At 36.6% G+C, this 11,766-nt stretch overlaps 2 protein-coding genes across 2 annotated transcripts in view; one reads left to right on the forward strand and one right to left on the reverse strand.

Annotated features, from left to right (window-relative positions):
• Positions 1–385: 385 nt before the first annotated feature.
• On the forward strand, positions 386–2,021 carry LOC103916427 (chromosome unknown open reading frame, human C15orf65). The gene is made up of 2 exons (XM_009323408.1): positions 386–451; positions 1,341–2,021. Exon 2 carries the CDS (start codon positions 1,351–1,353, stop codon positions 1,702–1,704), a length of 354 nt encoding a protein of 117 aa, XP_009321683.1. The 5' UTR covers positions 386–451; positions 1,341–1,350; the 3' UTR covers positions 1,705–2,021.
• A 1,133-nt stretch (positions 2,022–3,154) lies between these two features.
• DYX1C1 (dyslexia susceptibility 1 candidate 1) overlaps positions 3,155–11,766 on the reverse strand; it is an 11,018-nt gene continuing 2,406 nt past the window's right edge. The window contains exons 2-10 of the mRNA XM_009323415.1: positions 11,695–11,761; positions 10,972–11,119; positions 10,428–10,561; positions 9,170–9,410; positions 8,272–8,417; positions 7,491–7,600; positions 6,628–6,781; positions 5,526–5,631; positions 3,155–4,133 (exon numbers count right to left, since the gene is read on the reverse strand). Coding sequence (XP_009321690.1) covers positions 4,024–4,133; positions 5,526–5,631; positions 6,628–6,781; positions 7,491–7,600; positions 8,272–8,417; positions 9,170–9,410; positions 10,428–10,561; positions 10,972–11,119; positions 11,695–11,761 — 1,216 coding nt within the window. The 3' untranslated portion in view covers positions 3,155–4,023. The remainder of the gene's footprint in view (positions 4,134–5,525; positions 5,632–6,627; positions 6,782–7,490; positions 7,601–8,271; positions 8,418–9,169; positions 9,411–10,427; positions 10,562–10,971; positions 11,120–11,694; positions 11,762–11,766) is intronic.

Below are 11,766 nucleotides of genomic sequence, written 5' to 3' on the forward strand. Positions count from 1 at the left end.
GGGCAGGGCGGGCTTGCGGGGCGCCCGGTGGCGGCGTTTGTCCCGGGGGAGGGAGCTCTGGGGCACCTACAGCGCGGGGAGCGTTTTTCCGATGTAATGGCAGGACAGCCGGGCGAAGGGACAACCGGCTCTGAAGGGACGCGCTCCGTCACACCTGAATAATGCTTGTACCGCGGGGAGGAAAAAACCAACCAACCCAAAACCCCCGGAACAAAAACAAACAAAAACGCCCCACCAAAGAACACCCCCCCTCCCCCGACCGGGGGGGGGAAGGTGCAGTATATGGACTAGAAATATTTGATCCGTCTAGTCTTGGACAGGTGGAAGAACTCTAATGATTGTGAATTAACTACTGTGGAAAGTTTCCCAACAGCACAGCCTTGGAATCAGACGCCTGCGGCCGTGCCACACCGGAGAAGCTGTCCTTTCCCGGGAGCCGCTGGCGACGGGGGTAAGGCAGCTCCTACACCCACCACGCACCGAGGTGCCACCTCGTCAACAGGCACGGTACAGAGTCGATCCTAACGCCCAGAGATGTAGGCCCCAACAGGGCTCCAATACTGGTGCAAAAAGTAAGTGGAATCAAAAACAGGCCTCATTAATAAACAAAGCAAAGGAAAAGTCAGAATTTCTGACTTTTTATCTAAGCTAGCAACTTAAATGTTTTCTTCATCTCTTACATGATTGAGAAGCAAGGAAAAAAGCTTTCATTGCACCTCTGAAGAACAGCAGGTTTTGCTCAGCAAAACTAAGGGGGGTACCTGTTCTGTGCAGTTTTACCGCACGCTCATCAATAAAGCATTAGAGCGCTCTCCATGAATGTACTAAGAAGTATCTGTCGTATGTTAATTTGCTCCTGACAGAGAAAAAAAAAAGCATACGTGTGAACATGAGCAAGGAGGTACAGTCATTTGGAGGTTTGGTTAGGGCTGTACTTTAGCATACATATTTCTATATATTAGAAAAGGAAAAGCCAAAATGAAAACAAACCATCCACGGAGCCTCACTACATTCTTACTCTCATTCATATTTTTATTACCCATACTAATTATTTCCGCTACACATATTGAGACACTTTCTATGCTCAAGATTATCACTAATGCAGAAACTGATGCAAATTCCAATTTTACTATACTTCATAGTCAACATGAGTGCATTTATCACTGTCCACAGTTTACTAAATAAGGTCTAAAGTCAGCACTGTCAAGTTCCTCACTCTCTACCACGCACGTATTTCAATACACATCTTGAGCAACATTTGCTCCGACCGCAAACATTGAACAAATTTGAAATGCTTTGCCCTGTTATTTGAAAGACTGAATTAAAATCCATCTTCTTAGAGGAAAGAAGATGACTTCTGCCAAGAAACTGCCTTCAAGTCCGTACACTGAGCAAAACCGATCTCCTCATCTGCCTCTCTGCACAAATCCTGGCAATCCGGTGTTTTCCTGTATGCTGGACCCCAAAACGGTCATGACCAATGGTTCTTTGACAAAGCCTGAGGTGTTACTGTTTAAAACAACTTCAAGTGAGTATGGTGCTATACCACCTATCTCACAGATGGTACCCTGTACTTATCACCCAGTGGATCAAACCTTTTCAAAACACTTAGTCACTTGTGGATCGTTTCAAGATAGTTATTTAAACACTGCCATTGACAGAAGTAGGGTATATGACTACCCCAATTTACAGCATACTCTGTAAAAATGCATCATCATCTTTTCGTCACAGACTTAGACTACAAACAGCTTTAAGAAAACAAATCTGACTGTTACTTCAGTCATTCTGGGAATAACTGTCAATATCTGATTTATTTGGCGTTTGCTGGGTTGAATAAGATGTATCAAAAAGGATGTAGCCCATTTGATGATACACTTCTCTCAATCAGACCTAAACCCATAAAAATAAAACTGTCGAAACTGGTATCATAAATGTGGAACTCTAATTTTATAGAAAGAGTTAAGTGCAAAAGACATTGACCTGAAGGTTTCTTTGTTTTAATTAAAGTATTTTCTGGTTTTAAAACTTAAAAGTCAGTCTCCACATTCCTACATCTCAGGCCACTAATACCAACATAATGCATATATGACTTTGATATGGTATACGCACCGTCAGCTCAGGTACTGAAGTCAGAAGTTTAACATCCATTTGCTCCCAATAAAATAAGATGAAACAGGCAGATATTGTTCACACTACCAAGCACATTCGCTTCCCTAACCTTTAAAGAGGGCACCGTTTCTATTTCATAGCAGTAGAAAAAGGTGCCTGCCTACATCAAAAATAGCCTTGAGCAGCTGTAACAAATCACTACCATACAAACAGCCTATACAGATTGTTCTAACAGGCGCTGGAACTAAAACAGAAAATGAGGAACCTACCACCAGCGTCTGCCTCTTTGCATTTTCTTTTTCCCACGGCCAGTGTCTCTCCTCCTTAGCCCCTCAGAAAATAGCCGTATTTTGGCAAGTATACCATTACACTCAACTGAGGCACTAAAGCTCCTGCACTGCCCTCCTTCCAACTGCTATAAATAAAGTATTCTCACCCCCCTCCACTGCAGTGCAGTAGGTACCTGTAGGAAAGAAGGAACAGCAGCTACCCCAGACATTTCTGACCCACCTCAGCACTCCTCTCAAGGCTCTAAGTAAAGCAACTGGAAGCAACACTTGCCACCTCCTCCCTGTTCCAAGAGTATAAAATTTACACAGAATAACATCTATCTGCATAATAAATAGTTTCTTCTAAAGACAGAAATCAGTCATAAATGGTATTCAGGAAACAGACTGGTGTGGAAAATTCAGAAGTCTGCTAAAACTGCTACTGAAAGAGGCATAGTTGAAATGGTCACAATTTGGATAGAATGCCTAACAAAACAGAACCACTTCAAGTCCAGTGTTTCAGGTTGTCACAGTAATACAAATACTGACACACACACACACACATATATATATACACATATAAAAACCCAATACAATTCTATATTACATTCTTCCACTATCCAAAACAACAGGTGCAGGACTTCAAAGCACAGTGTCGTGCTTCATGTCACTTTACAACACCTGTAACCTCACCAGGATGGCCCCTTTTTTGACAATCTTTAATCACACCAGTATTCCTGAGATACTGGTCAATGTCAACAGAGTACAAATTAAAATACCAGCTCAAGAAAAATATATATTCTCATATAAATAACAATGTTTTAGATTTAGAATATGCTTTACAGCTACACTGTAAGATTACTAATTGTAGTAGGATGGAAGAAGTAAGTCATATTCATCAATAGGACAATTTACCACAGGATTAATTTACCACCACACAACAATACCATGCTACAGGTTTATAATTTTTCCAATTACCTTGTTTGTTCAGCCCAAATAAATGTTTCAAAATAGTCTGAAAACATTCAATGTACATTACTTAATGTTAAAAAGAATGTTCTGCACGACATAAAATCTACCTCTATGCTTCCAGGTGGAGGTTTTCCAAATTGGATGCCTGAATTAGAGGATCTAAATTCACTGCCTTAGTTTCAGATATGCCAAACACCACGAACAATAAGAAAAGAGGAAAACATATAACCATAACCATAAAACACATAACTGTTTCAAGCTTTGGTGGAGAACAGAAAGATAAGAAGTTAACAGGTGTTGACTATATGGAGCTACTGAAGTTGTCTGAAAACCCATTGTCTAGATTCAGTAGATGTTTCCAGACAAGTATTTCATTTAGTTATGGGTAACTTTAAATCAAGTACCAAAAGCATGTTTTAATATTTGGCCCACCAATATTTCACAGAGAGCAAAAATGACAACTTTGTATCAAAATTATGTAAAATAGATCTAATCATATTTGTTATAAGACTATACTTTCCAAAAACAGTAATTCATATATCCAATCTTTTACCAGTTCTGTAGGGGTTCTGAGTGAAACAGAAAAATGTCTAGTTAACAACATATTGAAGAGAACTAAGATTCCTTCCGATGCCCTCAAAAGGCATCCCTCTCAAAAAGTTCCTTTTTTTTGTTAAGAATCTTGCATTGTTCCTTGAATTAGGTGTCGAATCTTCTCAGCATCGTTTTCTATAGTTTTATTTTTAGGATCAATCTTGAGAGCTGCTTCATAATCCTGGAGACCTAATATAGATACGTTAATAAGAATGTCAATCAATAATGCAAGAGCATTCTCTTTAGCAACTAACTGGAAATAACTGCTCCCTAGTAATATGCATAAAGGATTGATCCTCAGTTTTGCTATTGAGCAAGATGGAATCAGAGTGACATTAGGTTTAACTTTTGTCAGTGAATAAATTTATATTTTGTTTACATTATTTTACAAAACATTTTAGTGGAAACACTCTACTACATAAACATTTTCAGGTATTGAAACATGAAAACAGAGCCTCTTCATTCACATATATATATATATGTGCACGTGCATGAGAGAGCTGTTCAAAAGTGTTTTGCAGAAGAGAGAAAAATTAAATGACAGAATGAAAGTGCATGAAAACAAGAAAAAAAAAGACATGAGCTGTGAATACTAGAGCTTGCGGGGGGGGGAAAGGCAAACCGAGAGTACAGGAAGTAAAATAAAATCTTGTTTAGTTGTGTTTTTTGTAAGGTTTCCAAGTGCAAATAAAGCTGTAAGGGAATGACAAAGAGATTCATAGGTAGAAAAAGGTAACCAATGTGAAAAGCTTAGTATTCCAACATTGACATTTTGAGTATTCTTCACTTTCTATTATCGACTTTCACTTGTAAATTTGCCTTACAAAACGAAACTGATACTCTTAGAGAACTCAGTAGGGACACTGTTACTTCAGGTATTTTCACACAGACCACACGTACCGGATGAAACATTTTGCTCATCAATATGGGTTTCATACATCATTTTACAAAGATATGTTACTAAGCACTTCACAAGCAAATATTTTAGAAATATGTCAGGTTATTTTAAGTTAATTTGTTCTATAGTTGGAAATACTGTAAATATAATCTCGAAACCAATAAAACATTGCTTCATGGACAGCAAAACTAGTGCAACCTAGTTTCATATAGTTTGCATCCTACATTTGAATACTTCCCAATGCAAATACCTCATCTTTGACCTCTCATTCATTCCTCACTAATACCTTCCATGGCCACCAAGCTGCTATGATCAATAGCTGGCCATTATACACAGAAAGACTGATTACCCAATAGACCAAACAGAGGATACACAACTCGCTGAAGCCTTTTCCTCAATGGAGAAACTAATTTGTACTCCTTAAATTAGGAGTACAATCAATTTTCTTAAAACTTGTAAAGATTTTTCAAGTGGAATTGCAATTAGCCAGTAAATAAAAAATTAAAAAAAAAAAAAGGACTGTTGTATAAAGGTTCATAACAAAAAGAGACATAGATTGTATAGGCCTGCTTTAACGTCCCTCCTGAAAAAATGAAGGTGCGAGCAGTCTCACTGAGCTAAACAGAATTACTTGCATGTCACTATAAATCCATGTGCATGTTTTCAAAATATCAAGGTCTCACCTTCAGTATATAATTCCAGCTGACAAAACGCTGTTCCACGTCTCACATATGCTTTTACTCGAGCATGCTCGTTATGAGGAACGGGTGGTGTCAGCAGTTCTAGTGCCTTTACAAATGAAAACACCCAAAATATTTAGAGGCAGATTTTCCATAATTTGGGTTTTTTTCTGATTTACACACACTTCTGTCACCTAATTACTATTATTATACAGTAACAAAATAACTAGTCAAACAGAAATAGAAAATAACTATTCAAATTTAACTATATGGCTTGTGAATCTAGTCATTAAGGTTTGTATATATCACCCCACAGTTTGCTAAATACAGCTTCATTGTCATGGCTAAAAAATGACAAATACTGTGTTAAATGTTTATTACAGTCAAATAATGTATTCTATTGTCATACATGAAATTACATACCATGCTACCAAAAAAAAAAAAAAAGTTCAGCCCTAAAAAAGCACGTGTTGTAGCAGTATTTACTAGAAAAAACAAATTTCAAGCCTCAAGTACTTATTAGTTCAAAAAATAATAATTCTGGGACAACTTTCTCCAAATAATTCAGGTGCCATTTGAGATCACTCCTCTCATTGCACAAATAATGGCTGCTAAAACATCGAGATGATACAGCCCTTCTTTAAAAATGTCTGGTTTGTTGGGGTTTTTTTAAGGTATCCTCCTCATCACCACCACCTTTTTTTTTTCTTCCCAACAAATTAAGAACACCACAACATAATACCAAAGGTGTCTGTGTATATTTTCATTTTTTTCTGCTCAAAGGTGCCTTTTTTTTCAAGTGTATATATTGCTACAATATTTTACCTGTAAAGAAACATGTACTGAGTCAACATATGGCCATTCGGCCCAAATGTGTGGAAGCATGGTTTGGGGTTTTTTTTGTTGTTGTTTTGTTTTAAATTTCTGAAAGTTCATTAATCAATCACTATCAAATTTTAATATTTCACCATGGCTTCATTATATCAAGTTTGAATTTAAAAATTTTGAATCGCACTAATAAGTATTTATAGATCTGCTTGAAACATCACAGTAATAAATCACAATCATGTATAAGACAACAGTCTGAGAACCTATATATTTATACCTTAGAGGAATCTTCAATAGCTTTATGTAAATTTCTCAGTTTAAGGTGGCAAGCAGCACGATTCAGATACAGTAGGGGAAGCTTATTGTTTAGCCGCACTGCGAGGTTATACGCATTAACAGCTGCAAGGTAGTTTCCCGTTGCAAACATTTTGCTAAGTATAAAACAAAAAGTGAAACATGCACTTTAAACGAGGTGATACATCACAAAATAAACACCTACTTATTGTTAACAATTAATTTTCAAAAAATTGAAGTTTTAGCAGCTTTTCCTTGGAAATGGCCATTTATAGCCTTTCCTGAGAACAACATCGCTGAAGTTCAGTCAAACTTGATGCTGACAGTATAGCATATAGATATATAACTCAACAAAAATAGTCACTGCTTAAAAGCAGTGAAGAACAGTAAGAGGTGGAGACATCTTTGCAGACACAGGACTAATTTCGAAAGCTATGTATCTGATTATGATTGCCTAATCAAACCTTTCTGCACAACACAGCTATATAAACATACCAGTATTTTTATCAAATTCTTAAAGTTTGTTCTAGGCAGATGTTTAACCTCTCAACAAAAAGTACAAATGAAAGGAAATCCACCTAGGTATAATACTGCACTGACTTAACTGTCCTCATAGAATAATACGCATTATGTGTTCACAATTATTTCGTTCATCATGAGCTTCAGCAATTGCATCTCATGACTTTATCAGATTAAAACCCCATAAGCTGTCAAGAAATTCTCCACTATGTAGACGTTCACCATCTCTGTCTAGGATAAATAGAAAATATCAAAACTAAACAATAGACACACACTGTATAACTAATATTTCATTTTAAATACATCTTCAAATGGAATCTAACTTACTTTCCTTTGTCCTTTAACCAGTCTGGATTCTTCTCCTCTTCTTTTAAATCTTCCACCTCAGACAAATCAGCACTTACTGTTCTTCGAGCTTCTGCTTGTTTACGTAGCCACTGTAAATATACAACGTGCAAGTATTATTTCTGAAGGAAAATTCAAATCCAAAAAAGGATTTTGCTTTCATCTATTCACTCACTCCTATCAAAAGAATTCTATTTGCCACATATTTTGGACAGAGAGAAATACTTAGTAATGTCAGAGATGAAGAACTGCCAAGTTTCCCCAAATATTTTATTACTATGTGAGAAGTAAGGTTACTGCATCACTAATACATTTTTGTTTGCTTGTGTGTTTTGGAACTTCCAAAATGACTCTTTGTGTTCATTCAATAGAGCTCAAAAGGGCTTATTGTGAATTTCTTTTTAAGAAGGAAGAACTTAACGAATCTTAAATATAAGAGTAAAGACATTTCAAATTTTGTACTTCAAGGAATTAAATTAATATTGCTGCCTCCCCCTCCCCCCCCCCCCCCACAAAAAAAAAAACCCCCCCAAAAAAAAAAAAGGAACATGCTATTTATTAACCTGCACAATCACATGCTTGGTGAAAATAATTTTTATATAAAAGTGTTTCTTTAAGTCTTAATTTAAATAACACTGCCTTCCTTGGAAGAGAAGAATATTGCACAGGTAACATTCTTGTCAACTTACTGAATAAACGCTAAATAATTCACCACCTTGGAAGACAGCAGAAGCATCATACTGAAACAGAGAGCAAGCCTTACCTCCTCCTCTTCTGCGATGCGAGATTCTCGCAGAGCTGTAGGAAAAACTCGTGATGTAAAGTTGATTTTAATTGTAGCAGCAGACCGAGGAGCTGGTAACTGTTCTTCCTTTAAATTTTCTGAAAACATACTATAGGAACCATGACCTATGAAGAGAATTGGAGTACTGGAAATGAAAAATGAAGCAAAAGGAATTTTTCTGATTTTCTACTAAAGTCCAAAGTACACCTAATTTAGAAATTCTGCACGTGAGAACTAAACCTCCAATAGCTTGAGAAAGGTTTAGACTTGTTCTTTGGAAAGGAAGGTTCAAAAAAATGTTTGTTCTTGTTGTATCATGCCATCTATTTACTGGCTACACTATCTGTCACAAATGAACTTAATTCCTCTTACACCACTGTCACTTCTATGATTCTCTGACAGGGCAACTACAAGAGCTAAAACTAACCTTACCAAAACAAACAAACAAAACATAAATGAAATATTTTCTGTTGTTTTAGTTCCCTGAATTGGCTCGCTGTGGGGCCAAGACGTGGGATAAGACAGAGTGAAAGGAGATTGCCTATTTCTATGAAAACCAGCAGTTAGGTAACTTAGGGTAACATGAACTCCACCCTCAGAAAGTCTGCATTACACTGTCTGAAAGGCTTTCTGTTTTACTTTTCTAAAGATTAGAACAAAACCTGTCTTTGTATTTCCAAAGACTTAAAACAAGAGCTAAGAACTCACATGCTTTAGCTCAATAGCTTGCCTGAACAAAAAGACACTAAAATAACTGCAAACTGAAAGAATTAGTTCAGTATGGTAGAGACAAAGATAAATGATGAATTAGAAACATCTAGGAATAAAGTTATACCCACACTTTAAAGAATGATAAAATACACTTCAATAATACAACCTTTAGTAGGTTTGAGTCTGGTCTTAGAAGTTCCTTCATTAGGAATTCTAGTTTTGTTCATTTTTTCCTTTTTCTCCTCCTTTAATTGCTCTACTTCTTGATGTAGTTCCCCTTCTTTTTGTACCCTCTTTTGTTTCTCAGCATCTTTTTGCTGTTTTTTCCATAACGCCAACTCCTTAGTGACCTTCTGCCGCTCCTTTTCTTTCAGATCTTCAATTCTTTTTCTTTCTGCTTCTTCTAGCTGTTCGAATGATAAGCCTATGAGATATGTAACATCTGGTAAAAGTAAGATGACTAAGTAGAAGTCACCATTATTTTCCCAGTTTCATATCCCAAGCATAGCGTCATCATTAATGTGATCGTACAAGCAGAGTTATGAAAGATGCTTAAAAATGATTGGGAGAGTAAAGATTTCTGATTAGCTTTTAAAAGTCATATCTTTTAACGATTTTACTACCACTACTAAGGTATGATCCAAAAACATTCAGAAATAAGTTATACTTGTAAACAATGAAAATCCTAGCCATATTCCAATGCAGATCTCCGGAATATACAGAAATGTAAAATATATGGCTTCATTTTAATACACTATTTCTTAATTCTCCTCTTCTCCTTGAGATTAGTACATAGGCAGAATAGGTACAACGTTGCTACTAAGAAAGTCACTAACTGTGGTTCATTTTGGTCCAAATTGCATATGCAATCTTAAAATTTCATTGTATGCTTTAAAAAATCCTTTTAAACACAAGTGACCAGACTTTTTATATAGATAAAAATTTTGAAGAAAAGAACGTATCTTAAAATACACATAAAACACAGAATGACAAAGATACACACACACAAAAGGCAATGAACAGCAAGTCTGATATAACAACGAATAAACAAGATTAAAAAAAAAAATCAGTATTTTTGACAGTGCTAAATGACTAAACCACTTGCACTGATGCAAAGGCCACAAAAAATTACAGTTTTGACACATTACTGTAGTCTCCTTTCAACTGACGAAAATCCAAGCTCCTCACCAAAAATTTTCATTGGTATTACTAGTGGAAAATGGCAACTTCTAAGTATTTTTTCTGTATCATTTTCATATTTGGTAATAGATATATTTTAAGTACAAAGAAATACCAAGGTTCTCCACCACTGTAATAAAAACGAGTACTTTTCATATTTTTAAGGTACATTTAACCAAGCAGCTGTCAGATTAGTTGGTAATTGTTTACATGTATATCTCTTGTAGAGTTCCTTCTAAGCTCACCTTCATTGTGGCCTCCAAAGCATATTTTTTGTGTTCCTGTTTTGTAACTTTTTTTGCTTTGGTCTCCTCTTTCGCCTTTTCATGGGCTTTTAGAACAGCATTCTCTCTTAGATATTGCAGTTTCTCCTTATTAGCTTAAAAAAACAAATAAAAACTATTTTAGTAATTTAGGCCTGAAGTTCTACTGTTATGTACCATATTCATAAAACAGGATTCCTTTTGCTACTTTGTCTGGGAAAATGCAACATCATTCAAATTCCACAAAGCAGTCTCTATCAAGCCCATCTCTAAAAAAGAAAAACTGAGATTTGCTTACACACCAAATGGAAGTTTTACAAGCAACATTGTTTTGTTTTGTGCACACTAGAGCCCGTAGATGTTCTTTATCTGTTTCCATATACTTTCTGTTTCTAACAATGAACAACAAGGTTTAACTTAGCAGATATCTAGCAGCCGAAGTTTCGCATTGCTTATTATAGTTGTAAAGTTCTTGCACGGTGTCAGTTTCTTACATGCAACCTACTTTTCACAGTAGAGAACTTACCAGTTGCTAGAGTTAGGGAATCCCACATGGCCACTTCTTTTTTATACAAAGTGAAGAAAATGATTCCATTTCCAATCTTTGCTGTGCTATTTGTGTCGTCAATAGGAGCATATAAAATGGCTTCAAATAAAAAGGGAGGGATGCTTACCTATAAAAATATAATTAATCTGTACTAGTATTTACGATTTAATTTTAATTGTCACATATTCAAAATACATCTTACAAGCATACAGTAAACCTCAAGAAACACATGCTATTGACAAAACTAATTTGCTTAGTATCCAGTATAGAGGTTACATATGTTATTAACCAGTTAAAAGAGATTGAAAAAGTTGGTTCCTCAACACTGCAACAGAAGCCGTGGACCTCAAATTTAGAATTATTAGTCGTAATATAAGAAGATGTGTATAATTCAGGCCATTTACGAGAGAAGAGGCAGCTGGAACCTATTGAGTAGCAAGAGCATTAGTACGGAGAAGAACCAACAGTGGTAACGCCATTGTCTCTAGTGGGATAGGTACTTAACGGCCTGCAGCATACAGAGGGAGATTATAGACTAAATATTATAAAAGATCGTAAACTTGACAGCACCGCCACGGTATATTAAGCGTGTGCTTTTTAACAGCGCTCTAACGTAACGCCAAGCCACGGGCCCACGGGCGGCGATACTGCACGACAGAAGGCCCGTGAGACAAGGGAGGGCGCGGTGCGCGGCCGCCCCACCTTCAGGTACTGGTCAGCGCAGAAGATGTTGGCGGGGGTGACCCGAACGCCGCGCAACGGCAGCGAGAGGTA

This window comes from Pygoscelis adeliae, unplaced genomic scaffold (assembly GCF_000699105.1).
Source record: "Pygoscelis adeliae isolate BGI_AS28 unplaced genomic scaffold, ASM69910v1 Scaffold545, whole genome shotgun sequence".
Taxonomy (NCBI): Eukaryota; Metazoa; Chordata; class Aves; order Sphenisciformes; family Spheniscidae; genus Pygoscelis; species Pygoscelis adeliae.